The sequence below is a fragment of the Chiloscyllium plagiosum genome, unplaced genomic scaffold (genome assembly GCF_037043375.1).
Source record: "Chiloscyllium plagiosum isolate Xiang-an unplaced genomic scaffold, Cpla_swu_hap1 HiC_scaffold_43, whole genome shotgun sequence".
Classification (NCBI taxonomy): Eukaryota; Metazoa; Chordata; class Chondrichthyes; order Orectolobiformes; family Hemiscylliidae; genus Chiloscyllium; species Chiloscyllium plagiosum.
In genome coordinates, this window is record NW_028270181.1 from 17,325,188 (window position 1) to 17,349,318 (window position 24,131).

Here is a 24,131-nt window from a genome sequence, read left to right on the forward strand (position 1 = left end):
AGGGGGCGGGGGAGCTCACGGGGGCGGGGGAGCTCACGGGGGCGGGAGGGGGCGGGGGAGCTCACGGGGGGCGGGAGGGGGAGCTCACGGGAGGGGGGAGGGGGAGCTCACGGGAGGGGGGAGGGGGAGCTCACGGGAGGGGGAGGGGGAGCTCACGGGAGGGGGGAGGGGGAGCTCACGGGAGGGGGGAGGGGGAGCTCACGGGAGGGGGAGGGGGAGCTCACGGGAGGGGGGAGGGGGAGCTCACGGGAGGGGGGAGGGGGAGCTCACGGGAGGGGGGAGGGGGAGCTCACGGGAGGGGGAGCTCACGGGAGGGGGGAGGGGGAGCTCACGGGAGGGGGGAGGGGGGAGGGGGGAGGGGGGAGGGGGGAGGGGGAGCTCACGGGAGGGGGGAGGGGGAGGGGGAGGGGGGAGGGGGAGCTCACGGGAGGGGGGAGGGGGGAGGGGGGAGGGGGGAGGGGGAGCTCACGGGAGGGGGGAGGGGGGAGGGGGGAGGGGGGAGGGGGAGCTCACGGGAGGGGGGAGGGGGAGCTCACGGGAGGGGGGAGGGGGAGCTCACGGGAGGGGGGAGGGGGAGCTCACGGGAGGGGGGAGGGGGAGCTCACGGGAGGGGGGAGGGGGAGCTCACGGGAGGGGGGAGGGGGTAGGGGGAGCTCACGGGGGGTGGGAGGGGGGAGGGGGAGCTCACGGGGGGAGGGGGAGCTCACGGGGGGTGGGAGGGGGGAGGGGGAGCTCACGGGGGGGTGGGAGGGGGGAGGGGGGGCTCACGGGGGGGTGGGAGGTGGGAGGGGGGAGGGGGGGCTCACGGGGGGGTGGGAGGTGGGAGGGGGGACTCACGGGGGGGTGGGAGGGGGGAGGGGGGAGGGGGGACTCACGGGGGGGTGGGAGGGGGGAGGGGGGAGGGGGGACTCACGGGGGGGTGGGAGGGGGGAGGGGGGAGGGGGGACTCACGGGGGGGTGGGAGGGGGGAGGGGGGAGCTCACGGGGGGGTGGGAGGGGGGAGGGGGAGCTCACGGGGGGGTGGGAGGGGGGAGGGGGAGCTCACGGGGGGGTGGGAGGGGGGAGGGGGAGCTCACGGGGGGGTGGGAGGGGGGAGGGGGAGCTCACGGGGGGGTGGGAGGGGGGAGGGGGAGCTCACGGGGGGGTGGGAGGGGGGAGGGGGAGCTCACGGGGGGGTGGGAGGGGGGAGGGGGAGCTCACGGGGGGGTGGGAGGGGGGAGGGGGAGCTCACGGGGGGGTGGGAGGGGGGAGGGGGAGCTCACGGGGGGGTGGGAGGGGGGAGGGGGAGCTCACGGGGGGGTGGGAGGGGGGAGGGGGAGCTCACGGGGGGGTGGGAGGGGGGAGGGGGAGCTCACGGGGGGGTGGGAGGGGGGAGGGGGAGCTCACGGGGGGTGGGAGGGGGGAGCTCACGGGGTTGGGAGGGGGGAGCTCACGGGGGGTGGGAGGGGGGAGCTCACGGGGGGTGGGAGGGGGGAGCTCACGGGGGGTGGGAGGGGGGAGGGGGAGCTCAGGGGGGGTAGGAGGGGGGAGGGGGAGCTCACGGGGGGTGGGAGGGGGGAGGGGGAGCTCACGGGGGGTGGGAGGGGGGAGGGGGAGCTCACGGGGGGTGGGAGGGGGGAGGGGGGGTGGGAGGGGGGAGGGGGGGTGGGAGGGGGGAGGGGGAGCTCACGGGGGGTGGGAGGGGGAGGGGGAGCTCACGGGGGGTGGGAGGGGGGAGGGGGAGCTCACGGGGGGTGGGAGGGGGGGCTCACGGGGGGTGGGAGGGGGGAGGGGGAGCTCACGGGGGGTGGGAGGGGGAGCTCACGGGGGGTGGGAGGGGGAGCTCACGGGGGGTGGGAGGGGGAGCTCACGGGGGGTGGGAGGGGGGAGGGGGAGCTCACGGGGGGTGGGAGGGGGGAGTGGGAGCTCACGGGGGGTGGGAGGGGGGAGTGGGAGCTCACGGGGGGTGGGAGGGGGGAGTGGGAGCTCACGGGGGGTGGGAGGGGGGAGTGGGAGCTCACGGGGGGTGGGAGGGGGGAGTGGGAGCTCACGGGGTTTTGGGGGGGGGAGGGGGAGCTCACGGGGTTTTGGGGGGGGGGGAGGGGGAGCTCACGGGGTTTGGGGGGGGGGCGGAGGAGGGTGAGCTCACGGGGGTTGGGGGGGGCGGAGGGTGAGCTCACGGGGGTTGGGGGGGCGGAGGGTGAGCTCACGGGGGTTGGGGGGGCGGAGGGTGAGCTCACGGGGGTTGGGGGGGCGGAGGGTGAGCTCACGGGGGTTGGGGGGGGGGGTGAGCTCACGGGGGTTGGGGGGGGTGAGCTCACGGGGGTTGGGGGGGGGGTGAGCTCACGGGGGTTGGGGGGGGGTGAGCTCACGGGGGTTGGGGGGGGGTGAGCTCACGGGGGGTGGGGGGGAGAGAGGGTGAGCTCACGGGGGATGGGGGGGGAAGAGGGTGAGCTCACGGGGGTTTGGGGGTGGGGGGAGGGTGAGCTCACGGGTTTGGTGGGGCGGGAGGGGACGGGGTGGGGGGAGGGGACGGGGTGGGGGGAGGGGAGGGGGTGGGGGAAGAGAGGGGACGGGAGGTTGGGAAGGGTGAGGGAGGGTGAGGGGTGAGGGAGGGTGAGGGGGGTGAGGGAGGGTGAGGGGGGTGAGGGAGGGTGAGGGGGGTGAGGGAGGGTGAGGGGGGTGAGGGGGGTGAGGGGGGGTGAGGGGGGTGAGGGAGGGTGAGGGAGGGTGAGGGAGGGTGAGGGGGGTGAGGGAGGGTGAGGGGGGTGAGGGAGGGTGAGGGGGGTGAGGGAGGGTGAGGGAGGGTGAGGGGGGTGAGGGAGGGTGAGGGGGGGTGAGGGGGGGTGAGGGGGGGTGAGGGGGGTGAGGGAGGGGGAGGGGTGAGGGAGGGGGGGGGGTGAGGGAGGGGGAGGGGTGAGGGAGGGGGAGGGGTGAGGGAGGGGGAGGGTGAGGGAGGGGTGAGGGTGAGGGAGGGGTGAGGGAGGGGTGAGGGAGGGGGAGGGGTGAGGGAGGGTGAGGGGTGAGGGAGGGTGAGGGGTGAGGGAGGGGGAGGGGTGAGGGAGGGGGAGGGGTGAGGGAGGGGGAGGGGTGAGGGTGAGGGGAGGGGGAATTTTCGAGAGTTAAATGGTTTCTGGGCCGTGGTATATTGGAGATCCCGCGCCCCCACACTCACCGCTGTGTCCGGAGATACACCCAGAAGCGACTCACCTCCTGATCCTGATCGTTCTCTGTCCCTCCTCTCCAACCGCCTTCAGACATTCACTTCCGGGTCACAGCAGCACCTTCTTTAAAAGGTAAAGTCCCTACAGCGCCTTTAACGGCTCTGCCGACAAATATTAACAACCGCTCTTTCCACCCCCCTCCCCCCATCAGATTAAATCTTCTGACGCACTGGTTTATAATTGAGGACACCCAACAATTCTGTGACTTCTTAAAATCTCAACAATCCACAGCTCACTGTCAGAAACCAAATAATCTCCTTTTTGAAGTGATCTTTCCTAAGTGCACCTGTGTTCATGGGAAGAGCAGCTTCTTCGGAAATAACATGATGGGTAGCAGCGAAACAAACCCTTGCGTTTTGCGAGTATATCATCAGGACATTGGAGCACAGCCCGACCGATGTGAGACAAATCCCAGTTTCTCTGGTCGTTACCACAGTTTGTGTGGGATCTTGCTGTGCACCGATTCGCTGACGTTTCCTACCTGGCAATATTTGACCGTCGGAGAAAGTGAGGTCTGCAGATGCTGGAGATCAGAGCTGAAAATGTGTTGCTGGAAAAGCGCAGCAGGTCAGGCAGCATCCAGGGAACAGGAGAATCGACGTTTCGGGCATAAGCCCTTCTTCAGTCCTCAGCAGAGGCCTCACCTTCATTTCCCTACTCTCTCGGATTAATGAGTTCAACACGCGGCGTGACATCGAACAATTCTTCCGCCGCCTTCGCCCCCGTGCCTACTTCTTCAACCAAGACTCTCGCCCACCCTCTGACGACCCCATCTCACGCCTCCAACACACCCCATCCACCTGGACACCCCGTGCTGGCCTCCTCCCCACCCTCAATATTTGACCGTAAACTGCTTTGATGGTTGCTGAGGTTATGAGATAGAGCGTACGCCCACAGCTGTTTCTTTCCTGGTAAATTACATGCTTTTGGTGCTCCAAATGTGAGATATTATTGAAGAGAGATAAACCCTTCTCCCCAATACTGGCATCAAACACTTTTGGGTCCATTGGACAGAGCCAGGTTCAAACTGAAACTCCCTCTGTGTCCATCCCAACTGCACTGTCACATATACTGTTCATCGTGTATTGAACACTCAAGACTCAGAGAAACACAGCACTCCTGCTATTTGAATCGACTCAGCTGTTTTAAACTGCAATTACTTTCACTATTTAATTCCCTGTTGTTGGTATTGGATGACAGTTTGTATAAATTGATTACAGCAGCAAATATGGCAACAAAGTTCACAGCAGTGCAGATCAAGATGGATGAGCTGTCAAAATGTATTTCTCAATATTAATTAAATCTATACCGCCTGTCTTGTCTTCCTGATGAAGGATTCCTGCCCGAAACGTCGATTTTCCGGCTCTTCGGGTGCTGCCTGACCTGCTGTGCTTTTTCAGCACCACTCTAATCTTGATTGTGTTCTCCAGCATCTGCAATCCTCACTTTCGCCCACTGTCTGTATGTTGTCTTTCGGCAACATAACAAGCAAGTTTGAGAAAGGAGAGCCAGTGGATGTGATCCATTTGGGTTTCTAGAAGACATTTGACAAGGTGCTGTATGGATACTGCTAAATAAAATAAGAGTCCATGGTACTAGGTGTAAGATACTGGCATTGACAGAGGATTGGCTAACTGGCAGAAAGCAGAGAGTGGAGATAAAGTGGTCTTTTTCAGGCGGCAGTGACTGCTGGATTTTCACAGCGGTCAGTGTCGGGATCTTTGCTATTCATGTTCCAGCCCATAGACAGTGGAGCTGGAAAGGCACAGCAGGTCAGGCAGCATCAGAGGAGCTGGAAAATCGACTTTTTGGGTTGGGATCCTCCATCAGGACGGTTATACATTGACAGGCTTCCTTTGATTTAGACAAAACAGGTTTACTCTTACTGCATTCAGACGTTAAAAGACAAAGAGGAATATAACTTGTGGGAAGGGATGAAATAAATTTTTCATATAACAAGTCCTGGAATCATGATTACTAGCCAAATTGTGGTTCCAGAGTATTGTGAGAAATGTGGATTCTTTAAAGATCCAAATACACAAGCTTGCATAATTAGAATGTTTTATTTCTGCTGATGTTTGACAGTGTAAATTAGAATATTTGAAATGATGATGAATTCTGATCTTGGATCAGAAAACAACAAGATTTGAAGATTTTGTTCAAAATATAAATATTTTTAACATTTGGATTTTGCTCATTGGAACTTGAAAACAAATAATCTGAGTGGTATTACGTAATCACAGGATATAATTCTTTTTGTGGTGCTGTCACTTTAAAAAAGCCTGGGTTTTTTTTTTGAAGAGAGGTTGTAAGGTAGAGGTACCAAACTTCTGAAGACAACTGAGGTGAACAACTGAGAAGGCCTTTTGCTTTGTTTTCAAGTTGGAAAATGGAAGCAGTCTGAATAGGTGTGGCCAGCTCTCAGATTCGATTTCCAGGTTTCGGTTTTTTCAGTAACTAAATTGTTTGGGGTATCAAAACATTTGGAAACTTCAGTCAATGTCTCTTGGCTGCTACACACACTGAACTTTTTATTTTTGCTTCATCGTGGATTGGAGAACTGCATGTAAGAGACAGTGTCTGAATTTGCCTTTTTGGTAATGGGTGTATTTATGGAATATTACTGTATTAGAACAGTTAATCAGTAGTCAGTACTGTATGTATTATTTTGTTAAGTTTCCCAATAGTTGTTGTTCTGAATTCCTCTTTCTTGTTTTTTAACTATCATATTTAAATAAATTGTGTTTTGCTTAATGCTGTGTAGTGTGACCAGTCCCATCAAATCTGGAACATGCACTTCACATCTAACCTTTTTTTATTTTAAAGGTAGAGTCAAGGCTACCTTCTTAAAGTATTTTGAGGTGGTCTGGTCAGGTCCTTAGTATTTGTATGCAAAAAATTGTACTTCAGCCACAAAAGGAAAAAGTAACTTACTGCACCCACTCTGCCAGCAGCAGCCATTTCATCTAATTACACCAACAAGTTTAACAGTAACGTGGGAAGTTTTAATCTGATCTCCAGGAGAGTGTGTGTGGAGGGCTTTGCCTTAGACAAAAATGACTCTCCTTATTCTTCAGGTCCTTATTCCGTTCAACCCCTTGGATATCACTGTTATGTTTCCTATTTATCCCTTGATGTATGGAACTCCCAACTTTTTCCTGCAGAGGGAGGTGCATGTATGGAACGAGCTGCCCGAAGTAGTGGAGGAGGCTGGTACAATTACAACATTTAAAAGGCATCAGGGTGGGTATATGAATAGGAAGGGTTGAGATTAAGTTCGGATATCTGGTCGACATGTATGAGTGGAACAAAGGGTCTGTTTCTGTGCTGTACATCTCTATGACTCTAAATCAACAACAATGGAGGAGATTGCTTGGTGAAGGCAATTAAGTGTTGAAAGTGGCATCAGAAGATGTTGCAGCAATGTCAAACTCCCATAAGGAACAAAAGACAAAACAAAATGTCCCTTGACATGAAACGTTTGAAAAAATAAAGAACTGCAGATGCTGGAAATCTAAAACAAAGTCCAGGAGAAACTCAGCAGGTTTGTCAGCACAGTTTTGACAGGTTCACTCACTCAAAACACCAATTATTTTTCTCTCTACAGGTGCTGTAGAGTTTCTAACCTGCTGAGTTTCTCCAGCACTTTTTCTTGTTTAATGAAACATCAACTACTTCCCTTTCCATTGTTGCTATCTGATCGAAATACTTAAAGCAATTTCTAGTTTACATCACATCCAGCATTCAGGATTTTGTGTTTAGATTTAATTGGAAGGGGCATATTCATAGAGAAAAAGGTTTTATGCAGTTAAAAGTAATGAATTTAATGTCATGAAAGATATCCAAATGGTCTATTAATACACTTGAGGAAAAAAAAATTCTTCCTGTCCAGACCAGTCTATGACTGATTCTGTAACTCACGATTTTTAACAACCTTTTGAGGTGGCCCATAAAAACACAACTGTAAGGGAACCATGTCAGATATACATCACCAGTTCAAGAACAAATTTGAAAAAAAATGCAACAGGAAAGTGTCTCTTCAGGACTTTTATTACAGAAAACAAAATGGAAATTATCACAATGAGGGTTGCAGCTTTGTATAGAAAGACCTAGTCTTTAGTCAGAGAGCTGTACAGCATGGAAACAGACCCTTCAGTCCAAATCGTCCATTCCGAATGGATATCCAAAATTTATCTAGTCCCATTTGCCAGCATTTGGCCCAAATTCCTCTAAACCTTTCCTATTCATATACCCATCTGGAAAGCCTTTTAAATGCTGTAATCGTACCAGCCACCACCACTTCCTCTGGCAGCTAATTCCATACATGCACCACCCTCTGCATGAAAAAGTCACCCTCTAGGTCTCTTCGAAATCTATATCTTCTCACCCTCAACCTATACACTTTAGTTCTGGATACACTTTAGTTCTGGAATTCCTCACCCCAGAGAAAAGACCTCGCCTATTTACCCATCCACCCCCCTCATGATTTTATAAAACTCCATAATGCCACCCCTCAGCCTCTGACGTTCCAGGGAAAATACCCCAGCCTCTTCATCCTCTCCCTATAGCTCAAACCCTCCAATCCTAGCAACATTCTTGGAAATCTTTTCTGAACCCTTTAAAGTTTCAAATATCTGTTTTTTTCACCTACATCTTAAAATTAGGCAACTAAAACAATTATTTCCCAGAAAAACAAGTGATTATTGTAAATTGAAACCAACAGAGAAAATGCTGGAAAATCTCAGCAGGTCTGGCAGCATCTGTAAGGAGAGAAAAGAGCTGACTTTTCGAGTCTAAGTGACCCTTTGTCAAAGCTCCCAGCTTTGTCAAAGGGTCAGTTAGACTCGAAATGTCAACTCTTTTCTCTCCTTACATATGCTGCCAGACCTGTTGAGATTTTCCAGCATTTCCTCTGTTGGTTTCAGATTCCAGCATCCGCAGTAATTTGCTTTTATCCAGTGATTATTATAAATGATCTGAATAGAAGATCTGTTGCTGAAATTCCCATCCATGCATCTGACATGTGGACATGATTGTTCAACATATTCCTGCCTAGCCTCTTATATTCTACAATCCATCAACTAAAGGAAATCGAAAACTCAGCTGTCAGAGTCTTAACTAGGTCTCTGTGCTTGCTAAACTAGATTGCGCTGCTTAACTAGAAGCCAATGACTTGAAAATCAGTCAGGTTTTCTGATGACTCAAAAACATCACCATTCCTCATTTCTGAAATTGCTGCAAGTCCAAGAACCAGACATCCCCTATTTATCAGTTTATCATTGCATCCATACTTTCAGTTGTCAATAGCCGAAATCTCAGCAATTCCTTCTCTAAATGTCTTCATCCATCTTTTCCCCTTCCAAGCTGCTCATTAAAATCTACTTCTATGGCCTGCTCCAATATCTCTATTTGGCTGTGTGTTAAATTTGGTTCCATAATGGTCCTGAGAAACATCTTAAATTGTTTTACAATGGTAATGATTTTACATAAATACAGTAAATTGTTCTCCAAGAGGGGGAACAAAACTGATTCAAATGAAAACAATAATTAAGTCTGTTGATTTATTCTTTAATGTCAGTTTGCTTGCAACAAAATAACTCTAGTAGTGGATCTGAGAACCATTTGCATTTCACAGTTCAAACATGAAGATCATTTTACAGAATACAATAAGCCTAAACTGTCAAAACAAAACGGACAAAAAATGCATTTTTGCTACTTCAGAGCTGTATAAATACAAATTAAAGTTTGAAACCAAAGCTAAAAAAATAACATTTACCATGAACAATTATGTACAGGAACTTAAATTTAAGTTTTTTATTTTTTCTGCATTTATCTGTAGATATTCATGTCTATTCCTTATATTCAACTACTATAGAAATTTGAATAAGTGATTACATCAAAAACAGAATAGAATTTTATGATTAATTTAATTTAAAATAAATGCTTGAGCATTAATGAAAAATGAATGCATTCACACAACAGCCGACAGAATAAGAAAAACATGCTTCTGTATGACCTAATATTGGACAAAAATATATGCATAAAGTACACAAATCAACATTTTCATCATCAATAAAAAGGTGGTGAATATAAACCCATTGTCTAACATATTGCTGACAATATTCTGTGATAGAAATTTATATAACAAAAAAAATTCAAATAATATTACATTTTAAAAGTGCAATCAATGCTGTCATAGGATTATAACTGGAAAATGTACGATACATGACTGATAGAACTGTTGGTTATAAGAAAGACTTGTTGTTTTCTCATGAACTCTCTACTGATTTTGTATATTTACTACATAAAATCTAGGTAAGTGTTAAAATGTATTTCCAATTCATCCCAGTATTTAATGTAGTATCTCTGTGCAGTCTTGGTTCATATAGGATGTTTAGGGTGGTCTATGCCTCAGTAAGAAGTTTTTTTTTCCCACTCAACCATTGTAGACATGTACACATGAATGTGACTGCTTTACAAAATGAAATGAACCATTTATAGTCACAGGTACTAAGAAATCAGAAAAGCAAATCAATTTGTGAGGGATTGTAATGAACATTTTTGTATAAAGTCATAACTTGAATTTCATAACTGTTTCAGTCTCAACCAGCACAATCGTGGAAATATGCAAAAGATGACATAAGCAGTAATTTCTCATTTATACCAAACTAACATCAAAAATCAAAAGGGACAGATAATTATGCCATGCTGGGCAATTACAATTGACTCAAAGTAGGCACCGTTATTTTGCAAGAGAACATAAAATATTTTGGGCATGCAGATGTTCTCCACTTATTTGACTTGAAAAAAAGAGAAATTTTCAATGATCAGTAATTCCCACAAAGCAAATTACTACTTCTCCAAAATCACAACCAGAGATACTTCCATCTCTTGCTGTGCCAGTTATAACCTCAATTTATATTTGTCAATTAAGAACAAAAATACGCTAACTGTTACATTGCAAGAAGCCATTTCACAGTTGGTCATAAAAGTATTTTAGAAGTTTTAACATAATCGTTGACTAAACAGGTCACTTAAAATTGATTAAAGGGTTCAGGGTGAGTTAGAGCTAGCTCAGGTTTATAATGTATGTTGAAGGGTCAGTGCTGTAAATCAAATACATAGGTGCAAGTTCCAAAATTTCAAAAATCAAGCTGCTAATTTCAGTTATACTGTGAAAGCCAGATTCATTTTCAAGGGCCAAAAAGGGTCAGCAATCCCTTTTCAGCCAAATTTGGTCATCAACCAGTTTTGAAATAACATCAGAGAACTGCTGAAGCTATTCTTTACACCTTTAGTCAAAAAATTATGCTTGATCCACAAAGTCAAGGAAATAAGCTATAGAAAATAGTATTTCAAAAGAGTTCCATCCTTTATATATGTCTATGCATTTTTCTTTTAATCCTTAGATCAATTTGCATAAATTAACCTTAAGTAGGACCTAAGTTTTGCCCAGAAGCAATTATACTGCAAGAAACAGTTAATCAAATTCCAAGATATTAGGAGGAACTTAGATCTATTCATTCAAAGAGATTTTTAAAAATCAGAAATGTAAAAACAATGATCCAGTAATATCTGTATTCTCTATTTTAGCAATTTCAGAGTAGACAAAATAAATTCAACAATGTAAACTTTCCGGGGAATTAAAACAACCATTGAGAACGGTATTTTCCTCAGACAAAAAAAAATGTATTTTAACACTCAAATCAGATAGATGAGCCTCCAATTTTCCAGTCACATTACTGGAAAACTGCATGAGTTACTTTACAGTAAAGAAAGCATTATTCAAATAGTTTTCTAAACCTGAAAAGAAAGAAAAAAAGAAAGAAAATTCATGCAGTGGGGCAGATTTGCATATTCTCTAAATATTTAATTTTAAGGTTTCCTTATTTTAAGTTCTCATTTCCACAATGCCCACCAAGCTAAGTAATTAGTAATATTTTTCCCTACCATTTTTGGTTATAATCATGAAACAAACAAAGTATTTGTTAAACTTTCAAATGATGGCTCCCTGTCACCATACATTGAAGACAACTTAAAAACATTGTACCCACTCTTCAAAATGTTAAAAGCTAAAATTAGAATTGGGTTAAGACAACAAGTTTGGATCAAAAAATAAGCTTCAAATTTACCACAGACAGGTAGGCATGTTATCAAATTTATAAAAACCATAAAACAAATGCCATTTTTATTGGCATACTTAGTCTTAAGATCTTCTACAAGTAGAAACTATATTTTCACTCATTTATTGTAGTGATTGGAATAAGGTCAGTCAGGTGGACCTTATAGAAAACGAGTTCCCTGATTGGACCAGGTTAACACCACCTGTCAGGGAGTCCTGGCTGACAGATATAAACAGGAATGTCAGGGGTTCTGTTTACTCTTGGAGCTAGCTGGATCGTGTCACGTACTACGCATGTGTAAGTAAAGGGTGACTTGGTGACTTAGTGACCAGCCTTCATGGAGTTATTTCAGTTACATATCATAATGCTTCATCTAGAAAAATCAGATTGTGACAATATATTATTGGACATGATAGTTGCTTAGAATCTTTTCTAAGTGGCAGTCAGTGAAATATTAGAGACATGCATCAGATTTTAAAATTGGTTTCTACAAACACATAGCTGTTTTCAGGCAACTATATACCATGTTTCAAACACTGCAGTGTTTTGTTGTGAAATACAGTTCCTTGAAATTAACGGAGCTTCTAAACAGTGAAATTCAAGACTACCTGGAGTTGCTTTTCAAACCTTGAAACTGAAGCAACAGGAAAACCTGCAGGCTGTATTTTGACTGAAGTAAGTAACAGCCAGGGGAACTTAATTTGATATCAAGAGAAAATTAATTTTGAAATCTGCAGTTGGTTCTTACTCCAGAGTCGATTGCAGTGTCTATGTCACCAGGTAGGAATGCCATCATGCAGGATGCACAACTTCAGACATGCTAAGAATCGAGAACACCACAAAACTCTGCTGTCACTGAGAGCCGAGAGCCACCAACTCTCGGAGGCGCCAAGAATCTTTAACTACTCAAGTCATGGCCTCCTGAACTACCTCAAGGTATGGGGGGCACTCTCTGAATCGTATAAAAGGCAGCTGGAGTTCAATTGGATATAGCTACATGTATGCCGAAAAGGTCTGCATGTAGATAATATGCAAATAGATCTGTTAAAATATTCAAAATGTTCAACCAATTATTCTGGAATTATTTCCCTTTCCATACGTAATGAAGAGAAAAATTTGGACAACATTTTTTACTCTTACCTCTTCGAAATAAATAGATGTAAGTAAACAAGCAAAATAAAACAATCCCATAAATCCTGGGGAGACACAACAGGTCCCATAGCAACTGATTCATAAAAGTGTGGTAGTTAAGTTGTCGGCCCTTCAATTTCAATGACCGCTCAGATTGTAAAAGCACCTTTTGATCTTTCCAATTGCTGACAGACTTACATATTTCTGAATTTCTGTTTTTATTAAATATCTAACAGGATCTTACCTAAAATGTCACCTTAACTGTAGCATAAACATGGATAATGGTAAATGCAACAAGCAGAATCATATGCAGGTGCGGTACTTTCTTTAAATGCAGTTAAAGTCTCAAGAGACATGAAGCACAGGAGGATTGTGTTTCCAGGGTCCAGAAATAGGATTTTACTTTATAGTGTGCACAACAGCAAATGAACACTGATTCAAAGTTTTCTGGTGTTCGGGGCTCAAGAAATAAACTGCCATGCCAAAATATGTACTTCAGAGTCTGTCTGATATCATTTCTTCAAGCCAGCTCCAATCAAGAGACTGAAAAAAAAAGTAGACAGATGTTGACTACTGGCTACTGCAATTGCAAATAATTTTTTCATCCACTCTCCACAAACAAGCACAGAAGTCCTGATCTTAGATTGTTAAAGTCTACACTCAATAATAGGAGTACTGATAAACTCAGATTAAGAGTTCAAGATGTTACAAGATATCAAACTGCTTGTGCATACAAACAAAAAAATACAGGTTGAAGTGTTCTTTGCTGAACACTTCACACAAAATAATTTCACGAACTTCAACATACATAGTTTATCTTTATTGAAAATATTCACAGCATAGGGGATTTTAACTTTCCAAACATAGACTGGGACTGCCAGAGTGCTAAGGGTTTAGGTGGAGAGGAATTTGTTAAGCGTGTACAAGAATATTTTCTGATTCAGTATGTGGATGTACCTACCAGAGAAAGTGCAAAACTTGACCTACTCTTGGGAAATAAGGCAGGGCAGGTGACTGAGGTGTCAGTGGGGGAGCACTTTGGGGCCAGCGACCATAATTCTATTCGTTTTAAAATAGTGATGGAAAAGGATAGACCAGATCTACCAGTTGAAGTTCTAAATTGGAGGAAGGCCAATTTTGACGGTATTAAGCAAGAACGTTCAAAAGCTGATTGGGCGCAGATGTTCGCAGGTAAAAAAATGGCTGGAAACTGGGAAGCCTTCAGAAATGAGATAACAAGAATCCAGAGAAAGTATATTCCTGTTAGGGTGAAAGGAAAGGCTGGTAGTTAAAGGGATGCTGGATGACGAAAGAAATTGAGGGTTTAGTTCAGAAAAAGAAGGAAGCATATGTCAGGTATAGACAGGATAGATGAATGAATCCTTGGAGGATTATAAAGGCAGTAGGAGTATACTTAAGAGGGAAATCAGGAGGACAAAAAGGGGACATGAGATAGCTTTAGCAAATAGAATTAAGGAGAATCCAAAGGATTTTTACAAATACATTAAGGACAAAAGGGAAAGAATAGGGCCCCTCAAAGATCAGCAAGATAACCTTTGTGTGGAGCTGCAGGAGATGGGGGGATACTAAACGAGTATTTTGCATCAGTATTTAAAGGACATGGAAGATACAGAATTAGGGAAATAGATGGTGACATGTTGAAAAATGTCCATATTACAGAGGAGGAAGTGCTGGATGTCTTGAAAGACATATAAGTGATAAATCCCCAGAACCTGATCAGATGTACCCGAGAACTCTGTGGGAAGTTAGGGAAGTAATTGCTGGGCCTCTTACTGAGATATTTGTATCATCAATAGTCACAGGTGAGGTGCCGGAAGACTGGAGTTGGCTAACGTGGTGCCACTGTTTAAGAAGGATGGTAACGACAAGCCAGGGAAACACTGACCAGTGAGCCTGATGTCGGTGGTGGGCAAGTTGTTGGAGGGAATCCTGAGGGACAGGATGTACATGTATTTGGAAAGGCAAGGGCTGATTAGGGATAGTCAACATGGCCTTATGCGTGGGAAATCATGTTTCACAAACTTGATTGAGTATTTTTGATGAGGTAACAAGGAGGATTGAGGAGGGCAGAGTAGTGGATGTGATCTATATGGACTTCAGTAAGGCATTCGACAAGGTTCCCCATGGGAGACTGGTGAGCAATGTTAGATCTCACGGAATATAGGGAGAACTCGCCATTTGGTTACAGAACTGGCTCAAAGGTAGAAGACAGAGGGTGGTGGTGGAGGGTTGTTTTTCAGACAGGAGGCCTGAAACCAGTGGAGTGCCACAAGGATCGGTGCTGGGCCCTCTACTTTTCGACATTTACATAAATGATTTGGATGTGAGCAGAAGAGGTATAGTTAGCAAGTTTGTGAATGACACCAAAATTGGAGGTGTAGTGTACAGCGAAGAAGGTTACCTCAGATTTCAATGGGATCTTGATCAGATGGGCCAATGGGCCGAGAAGTGGCAGATGAAGCTTAATTTAGATAAATGTGAGGTGCTGAATTTTGGGAAAGCAAATCTTAGCAGGACTTATACACTCATGGTAAGGTCCTAGGGAGTGTTGCTGAACAAAGAGACCTTGGAGTGCAGGTTCATAGCTCCTTGAAAGTGGAGTCGCAGATAGATAGGATAGTGAAGGCGGCATTTGGAATGCTTTCCTTTATTGGTCAGAATATTGAGTACAGGAGTTGGAAGGTCATGTTGCAGCTGTACAGGACTTTGGTTAGGCCACTGTTGGAATATCGCGTGCAATTCTGGTCTCCTTCCTATCGGAAAGACGTTGTGAAACTTGAAAGGGTTCAGAAAAGATTTACAAGGATGTTGCCAGGGTTGGAGGATTTGAGCTATAGGGAGAGGCTGAACAGGCTGGGGCTGTTTTCCCTGGAGTGTCAGAGGCGGAGGGGTGTCCTTATAGAGATTTACAAAATTATGAGGGGCATGGATAGGGTAAATAGGCGAAGTCTTTTCCCTGGGGTGGGGGAGTCCAGAACTAGAGGGCATAGGTTTAGGTTGAGAGGGGAAAGATATTAAAGAGACCTAAGGAGCAACTTTTTCACACAGAGGGTGGTATGGTTATGGAGTGAGCTGCCAGAAGAAGTGATGAAGGCTGGTACAATTGCAACATTTAAGAGGTATTTGGATGGGTTCATGAATAGGAAGGGTTTGGAGAGATATGGGCCCGGAGCTGACAGGTGGGACAAGATTGGGTTGCAGTACCTGGTCGGCTTGGATCGAAGGGTCTGTTTCCATGCTGTACATCTCTATGACTTTATTCGGGTTTACATATAAAATCAGGTGCATATTATTATGACTCCTGTGCATAAATCATATAACATACTGTGACGATGCTGTGGCTTCAAGAGGCGTATTTTGTATTGGTTTATTTTAAGAGAGAGACTGAACAAGAGACACCAAGCAGTCTGTGGTAAAGTAAACAGCTTAGGAGGCCTTCGAATTTTTTTTTCAAAGTTGGAAACAATAGAAGCAGCCTGGATCAATGTGGCCAGCTCTCAGACAGGATTTCTCGATTTTTTTAGCTTTGAGATTCAGATCAGAATTGCTGGCAACTTGACGAAGTAGAAGCTATTTTCTCCCCCCTCTCTTGGTTGGACTTAGGAGTTGGGGTTTCTCTTTCTACTGCAGGTGTTGCACATGAGAAAAGCAGATTTCTGAATTTGCCTTTTCTCCAGGAATGTGTTCCTAGGATGTTATTATGCTGGAATGGTTAATTAACAGTTACTGTATCTATTATACTGTTCAGTTTTCCAATAGACTTGTTATTTTAAGTTCTTCTTTCTTCTGTCATATTTTAACTAGTGTTTGAATAAACTGTGCTTTGCTTAACACAGAATAGTTTGACCAGTTGAATTGCATCTGGAAAACAACACTTTAAAGTTGCCATTAAAGTAAGAAAAAGTTAGGGTTTAGGTTACCTTCTGAAAATAAATTGAGGGGGTCTGGTCTGTTCCAGTACAGTATCATGGAAAAAAAACTACACAACAGCTACATTGTATTTTAAGGCAGCATCAGCATTCTGAAGAGCAATATAAAGCCAAAATACATTGGTCCAGAGCTTCTGGTCTCAATACAGTCAGAAACCAGCTGCACGCTTACATATACACTGTGGGATCCCTTTGAAGTCCAGATGCATGGATTATATGGGATTTCTTCAGGAAATTGAAATTTACACTGGGCAATGAGCTTGCATCCAGAATGCTCTGACAGAATTCCCAACATAGACTGAGAGTCAGAAACTTGAGAGTTTAGACATACACAGGAGATGTTAGAGAACATAAGAACTAGAAGCAGGAGTGGGCCACCTGACCCTTTGAGCCTGCTCTGTCATTCAATAAAATCATGGCTGATCTTTTCATGGCCTCAGCTCCATTGACACACCCTCTCATCATAACCCTTAATTATTTTGCTGTTCAAAAAATTATCTTAGCTTTCAAAATATTTAAAGCTAATAGTTGAGGCTATTTCACTGGGCAGGGAATTCATAGATTCACAACCCTCTGGGTGGAGAAGTTCCTTCTCAATTTGGTTCTAAATGTGTTCTCCCCTAATTTTGAGGCTATGCCCTCTTGTCCTCGTCTCACCTGCTAGTGGAAACATTCTCTCTCCTTCTATCTTAACTATTCCCTTCATAATTTAAATGTTTCTATAAGGTTCCCCCTTCATTCTCCTAAATTCCAATGAATATAAGACCATAACACATAGGAGTGGAAGTAAGGCCATTTGGCCCATCAAGTCCACCCCGCCATTCAATCATGGATGATAGGCATTTCAACTCCACTTACCCGTACTCTCCCTGTAGCCCTTAATTCCTTGCAAGATCAAGAATTTATCAATTTCTGCCTTGATGACATTTAATGTCCCGGCCTCCACTGCGCTCCGTGGCAATGAATTCCACAGGTCCACCACTCTCTGGCTGAAGAAATGTCTCCTTGTTTCCATTCTAAATTGACCTGCTCTAATTCTAAGGCTGTCCCCATGGGTCCTAGTCTCCCCGCCTAATGGAAACAAATTCCCAGCATCCACCATTTCTAAGCCATGCATTATCTTGTAAGTTTCTATCAGATCTCCCCTCAACCGTCTAAACTCTCATGACTATAATCCCAGGAACCTCAGCTGTTCATCGTATGTTAGGCCTACCATTCCAGGGGTCATCCATGTGAATAGTGTGTACAATCCCAGTCTACTCAGTCTCTCCTCATAAGCCAACCTCCTCAACTCTGGAATCAATGTAGCGAACCTCTTCTGCATTCCCTCCAATGCCAGTCATGTTTTATCAAGCAAGGAGACCAAAACTGCATGCAGTACTCCAAGTGTGGCCTCACCAGCACTCTGTACATCTGTAACATTACCTCCCTACTTTTAAACTCAATCCTTTTAGCAATGAAGGACAACATTTCATTTGCCTTCCTAATTACCTGTTATACCTGCAGACCAACCTTCTGTGATTAGAAGTTAGTGTAACTCTAGGGTAACTAAAAAAGACTGACCATCCTGATTCACCACTAACCTCTAACATTCCTCCCAACATGCCCAAACCCCTGACTTCCCACCCTCCATGACTAAGAGCGCTATTCCTTGGAAACTTCAGCCCATTTTAAACAGTACTTACCGATATACTATTATTCTGTTCTAATAGAGTTTCCCGCATCAAATTGTGCAACTGGCTGCAGAAATGTTGATTCTCTTCAATTACGGACATTGAAGATTCACTATAAGTCATAAAGAAAGATAAACAAATGAGCTTATTGTGTGGATTGTTTTGTGCTTGACAATTAGGCTTAGTTGAACTTAAAGACTGGTAATCAAATTTATCTTTATAAAAGGCACATGAGTAGTATCACATTTATTAGTTTTTATCTTCTTACATGGTAGGACTCACATATTTGAAACCATTTCTGAGATAATCAAAATCTAAATCTAAGAGCAAGTTTGAAATACTCAAATAATAAAAAAAGTGCACAACATAAAAAGAAGCGATCTTGACAGGTTTCAAAATCTCTCAATTATTTCCACATTTGAACTGATTTCTCTAAAAGCTTTAGTCAATTCTTCAAAGTATATTGACCAAATGTACTTAGCTAAAATGTACACTGAAAATTCAAGTGTAAATAAAAGAAAAAATAAAAGCTGGTAAAATTCCAGATCATTCTTACCTGTTTTTCATTACAGGTATAGAAGACAAAGGGTTAGGTAAAGCATTTTGTGGCATAGAATTCTGCCCTTGTTGTGTCCATCCTAAACCATGGGGTGAACCAGAAGACAACGGGCTTGCACTTTCAGGGCCTCGAGCTGTGCTCTGAAATGAATGCAGACACTAAAAGATTTGCTAAAACCCGATGCATGGTATTAAACATATGCTTTGCCTGGCAAAAAGAAAAAAAAGGCAGCATTTAAGCACATTGTCTTTCAGCATGTATGGCTGCTGGTTTAAACTCTTCCTGTGAGAAAAGTTAGGGGTTATGGAACAAAAGGGACAGGAGCAACAAAAAAAGTGAAGTTGCCTGAGCAGTACGAAACACAGTTAATAGGTATTTTCCAGGCTGGAGGAAAGCATGTATAATTGATCTAGATCTGTGTGCAGCGGACAATTTCAAAGTCATTAGACAAAATAAATGCAAGACTTGTAACTGTGAGGAGAATATTGCAGAACTTGAAAAAGGCATGATCACGTTGGCGGAGTGCGTGCACAAGTGGCAGACGAAATTCAATGCAGAAAATGAGGGATGAAACACTTTGGTACAAAGCGTGTGGAGAGATGGTATAAATTAAAATGGTAATATTCTAAAGATGTACGGGAGCATACAGACAGTGTGGAGACATGCATAGGTCATAAAAGGTGGCAGGGTACAAAGGGAGAGACAGGCGTCTTTTTTAAAAAAAAGCATAACATTCTAAGCTTTACTAGTGGGGGCATAGACTACAGAACAGGTAGGTTACGCTGAGCTTATCGAAAGCACTGGTTAGAATTTAGCTGGAGTATTGTGTACAGTTCGAGTGCCACACTGTTGGAAGGTTGGAAATGCATTGGAGAGAGTGCAGAAGAGGGTTTAACAAGAACGGTTCCAGGGATGAATCACAGGGTTTCTAAATTCATGAGGAACTTGGACACAATATATGGGGAAAAAATTGTTCCCACTCATAAAAGAATGAAGAACCACAGAGCACAGTTTTTAAAGTGTTGTAAGAGAAGCAAATACGAGGTGATAAAGAACATTTTTGCACAGCAAGTGGGTTGGGTTTGGAAATGGACCTTCTGGAAGTGTGGCAGAGGAAGTTCAATTCAGACATTCAAGATGGCATGGGATAATTACTTAAATGGAAACAATGTGCAGGGGTACAGGGAAAAGGCAGGAGTTTCACACAAAGTCAAATCGCAGCCAACTGGTCCAGACACAAAGGGATGAATGGCTTCTTTCAGCAATAATAACAATTCAGATACTATTCTGGTTCCAATCACAAGTTGCAGCATTTCCCAGTACAAAAAGCTAATTAAAGCTGGCTTTTAAGTACGACACCATGAAATACCTGTTTTCATCAAAACTCTCCTCCACAAAAAGTTTCCCCATATTGGCTGGGCCAGCATGAGGATGCACCAAGGAGTGAAGTAATATTGAAGATGCATCTATCTAACATAGGATTCTTAAGGGACTTAACAGGGTAAATACTGAGAGGATGCTTCCCTTTATGGGAGGGACTTGGACCAGTCTAGTGTCAGAATTAAGAGGAGGCAATTTAAGGCTAAGATGAGAAGAAATTTCTTCTCCCAGTGGGTTGAACATCTTTGAAACTCCTTGCCACAGAGAGCCATGGGGGCAGAGGCCTTGTGTATATTTAAGGCTGAAACGGATAGATTCTTGATCAGTAGGGGAATCAAGGGTTATGGGGAAAAGTGGACTCGAGAAACGTCGGTTCAAACATGATCCTATTCAACAGTGGAGCAGCTCAAGGTGCTGAACAGCCTACATCTTTCCTATTTCATATGGTCTTATGGTCTATCCTTGACTCAATCAGATATATTTCACAGGCTGATGTCAAAGCCACTCATAAGGAGCTCCAACAACATGTCATCAGTCAGTTCACATGATGGGGCCAAATTTGACATCACTTCAGATTCTGCATGCATCTCAGAATAATGGGTAGGGAGATTACCTCCAAACAATAAGATCTTTAAAAATGCAAGAACAAATGAATCTTTTTATTATATAGAAGACAGAGCAAATTTCCCATCTATGTACTTTGATTTGTAAGAATGATCAGCAGTACCAACGATTTTAATTCTTTATGATGATGCTTGGTTGCAAAAGGTTAGGTGAGTGAATGTTGATCAACATAAATGTACTCCAGCTACACTGCCAAATATGAAAGGTTAAGCTTTTTAAAACAAATTCATGAAGAATGAGGCACATGGTACAAGGTGCAGAATGTTCAGAAGAGAAGTTAACATCCTCTCCAAAGCTTTCTTGCAGAATTGAGTCGTCAAAACGTGTGGCACTGAAAAGCATAGCAGGTCAGGCAGCATCCAAGGAGCAGGAGATTCGATGTTTCGGGCATAAGCCCTTCATCAGGAAGGCCTGAAGGGCTTATGCCCAAAATGTTGACTTCCCTGTTCCTCGGATGCGGCCCGACCCGCTGTGCTTTTCCAACGCCACACTTGTCGACTCCGATCTCCAGTATCTGCATCCTCACTTTCTGCTGCAGATGTAAGGATTCAAGTTACTCATTTACCTCCCAGAGATGTCAGCACAGTATAACTTAGATGAACATATCAGTTAAAAGGATGAATAGGCCATTTAGCCTCTCAAACCTACTTGACCATTAAGTTCATGGCTGATCTGATTGTAACCTTAATACCACATTTGCACTTGTCCCCCAATATATTGTCAGCATTTACCTAATCAAGAATCAATCTACATCTGCTTTAAAAATTGTCAAAGATCAATTTTCTTAAATGATAGGGGAAGCAGACACCCAGAAAATATTTCTTCTCAGCTCTAACTTAAATTGTCAACCCTCTTATTTTTAAGTAGTGACGTGCTGGTTCTACTACTACAAGAGAAGTCGTCTTGGAGAAAAATCAAAAAATTATGACACTGATTAAATAAGACAAAAAGATACAAAATATAAAAATGCATTATTTAAAGACTTTCTATGGAGCGACAGTATTCAACGAAAAATTGAAAGCAGACCCATTCCACTCAAATTTAGGGTGGCTGAGTTGATAACTGATGGTTTTATACTAAGACTGATCTTATTGAGAGATTTTTAAAAAACTCATAACACCCCGAGATATGGGAGAAGAGTACTTACACAAGCAATTTTTAACAAATACCATATTTCTTTCTGCCTCTTTTCTTGCGAGCGCAACAACATTTTTTCATTTTCTCTAATGTTGTCAAGCGCTTGTTCAATGTTGGGAAAAAGATCAATGATTTTCTGCTTGCAGGCCAGAAGTTTACTGCAAAATACAAAAATAGACAATGGTTAACTAAAGAGCTATTATGACAGTTTAGTAATATTGTATTACTTACAAAGGAGATACGGATTAATATCAAGACATTCTATAAAAACTCAATACATTTAGTTTGACAATAGTGTAAAAACATGGTTTGTCAGAGTGAACAATATTCAACAAGGGTATATTCCAGTACTTATAACACTGTTGGGACTGTAAAAATTGGGAAAATCAAAATCACTGTCTTTCGTCCTTTGGATAAACACTGTTTCCTTGCATCCAACCACATTTCTCTCCTCAGCAACTGCCTGAGCCAGACTGTGTACAACCTTCATTTACTACTTAATCCAGAGATAAAAATCAAACAACATCAGGTTATAGTCCAACAGGTTTAATTGGAAGCACGAGCTTTGCTTCCAATTAAACCTGTTGGACTATAACCTGGTGTTTTGTGATTTTTAACTTTGTACACCCCAGTCCTTCACCGGCATCTCCAAATCATAATCCAGAGATGCGCTTCCAACAATGTAGTTTTGTTTTTACAAACATTTTATCACCACTTAACTCTGCCCTGCCTTATCTGCTGCTCAAATCCTCAGTTGCTTTTGCTTTCTGTAGAGTTCATTCCTTCAATAAACTTTTGCTGACCAATTATGTTTTACCTTTCACAAAATTCAAAGTTCTGCTGCTCATATCCTGACTCACACCAAAGTTCCCTTCATCTGTCATTCACCGATTTATAATTTCTCCTGGATGTCGTGATTTTAAAATTCGCGGCCTTGCTCCTCCCATCTCTACGCTCACCTCTCAACCTCAGATCTGTATTCCTCTAAATCTGGCCAGGAGAGTGTAGTGATTGGGACCAGGTTGACCTCATTAACAACGTTCTTTTAGATTAGATTACTTACAGTGTGGAAACAGGCCCTTCGGCCCAACAAGTCCACACCGCCAAAGCACAACCCACCCAGACCCATTCCCCTACATTTACCCCTTCACCTAACACTCCAGGCAATTTAGTATGGCCAATTCACCTAACCTGCACATTTTTGGATTGTGGGAGGAAACCGGAGCACCCGGAGGAAACCCATGCAGACACGGGGAGAATGTGCAAACTCCACACAGACAGTTGCCTGAGGTGGGAACTGAACCCAGGTCTCTGGAGCTGTGAAGCAGCATTGCTAACCACTGTGCCGCCCATCACTGTGCCACCGTGTTCTTGATTGAATCAGGAATATCTTGGATAACCAAGAGACATTTGGGCCCAGATGTCCCTGGAAAAGAAGCATGCAGTGTCTATCAATACCCTCGAGGTATACAGGGAGAGGTGGGCACAGTGGGGTGTGAAATGCTTTATTTCCTCCCCGGACTCCATTTTGATTTAATTGTTGCCCACCACTTTTCCCTTTTTTAACACTCAGCAGTGCCCTTTGTTGAGAAGGGCAATGCTTGTCACTAGCTACTTGAGTGTTTCCTTTCTTCCTGGTGGTGGAATATGAATAACGTTTTATGCACTCATTGGTGACTGGCAGAGGAAGATATGGGTGCTGGGGAAAATAAGCACTACTGCTGTTTAGAAGTAGTGTGGGGGGTTAAATAAAAAGAAAAATATATAGCCAGGAGATTAGAATCTCCAGAGTTCAGGAGAATTATTTTACAAAATAACTAAGATTAGAATCTCCTCAGTTTAGGTGACTGACTCAGAGCTGGCTGGCCACAGCCAGTGTTACTGTGGGTTCTGTTTTTTTTGGTCTTTTTTTTGTGGGTAAATGACTCTTGAGCTGGCTGGGCACAGCCAATATGCCTTGGGCTTCTGACTTTTAAAAATAAAGGCAAAAAATATAACTAGCAGAGTAGAATTGCCTCAGGAAAAAAAAGTATAATGAGAACGTTAGTATCCCTTCAGTTGAGGACTGATTCAGAGCTGGCTGGCCACAGCCAGTGTACTATGCACTAGTAAATAAAGTGTGACTTGGTGATGGGACACCAGCCTCTGTGCAGTTATTTCAGTGGCAATGAGAGAAAACAGGACACGCCTAAGGAACATTTGCTTGCAACTATGATCTTGGAATTGGCCTAAGCATTTCTGGCATCATGCCTCTATTTAGGAAGCTCAACTCATTTGACCCTGCTGTCAATGTCTGGGCCCAATATGTCTACAGAACGTGATATCTCTTCTAGGAAAATGTCATTGGGGCA

General features: G+C 44.4%; 2 protein-coding genes across 6 annotated transcripts in view; both read right to left on the bottom strand.

The window, feature by feature from the left end:
* LOC122541854 (erlin-1-like) overlaps nt 1–3,216 on the bottom strand; it is a 47,359-nt gene extending 44,143 nt beyond the window's left edge. Inside the window, exon 1 of the mRNA XM_043678919.2 lies at nt 3,155–3,216. The gene's annotated coding sequence lies outside the window, so the exon portion shown is untranslated. The remainder of the gene's footprint in view (nt 1–3,154) is intronic.
* A 5,539-nt stretch (nt 3,217–8,755) lies between these two features.
* The window catches only part of chuk (component of inhibitor of nuclear factor kappa B kinase complex), a 172,974-nt gene continuing 157,598 nt past the window's right edge, over nt 8,756–24,131 (bottom strand). For 4 of the 5 annotated variants that reach the window (XM_087982462.1, XM_087982465.1, XM_087982464.1 and 1 more), the window contains 4 exons: nt 21,791–21,938; nt 18,637–18,779; nt 18,093–18,192; nt 8,756–13,000 (listed from right to left, as the gene is read on the bottom strand). In XM_087982462.1, the coding sequence (XP_087838588.1) occupies nt 12,953–13,000; nt 18,093–18,192; nt 18,637–18,779; nt 21,791–21,938 (439 nt within the window). In that variant the 3' untranslated portion in view covers nt 8,756–12,952. The remainder of the gene's footprint in view (nt 13,001–18,092; nt 18,193–18,636; nt 18,780–21,790; nt 21,939–24,131) is intronic. The other variant, XM_087982463.1, reaches the window with a different exon arrangement.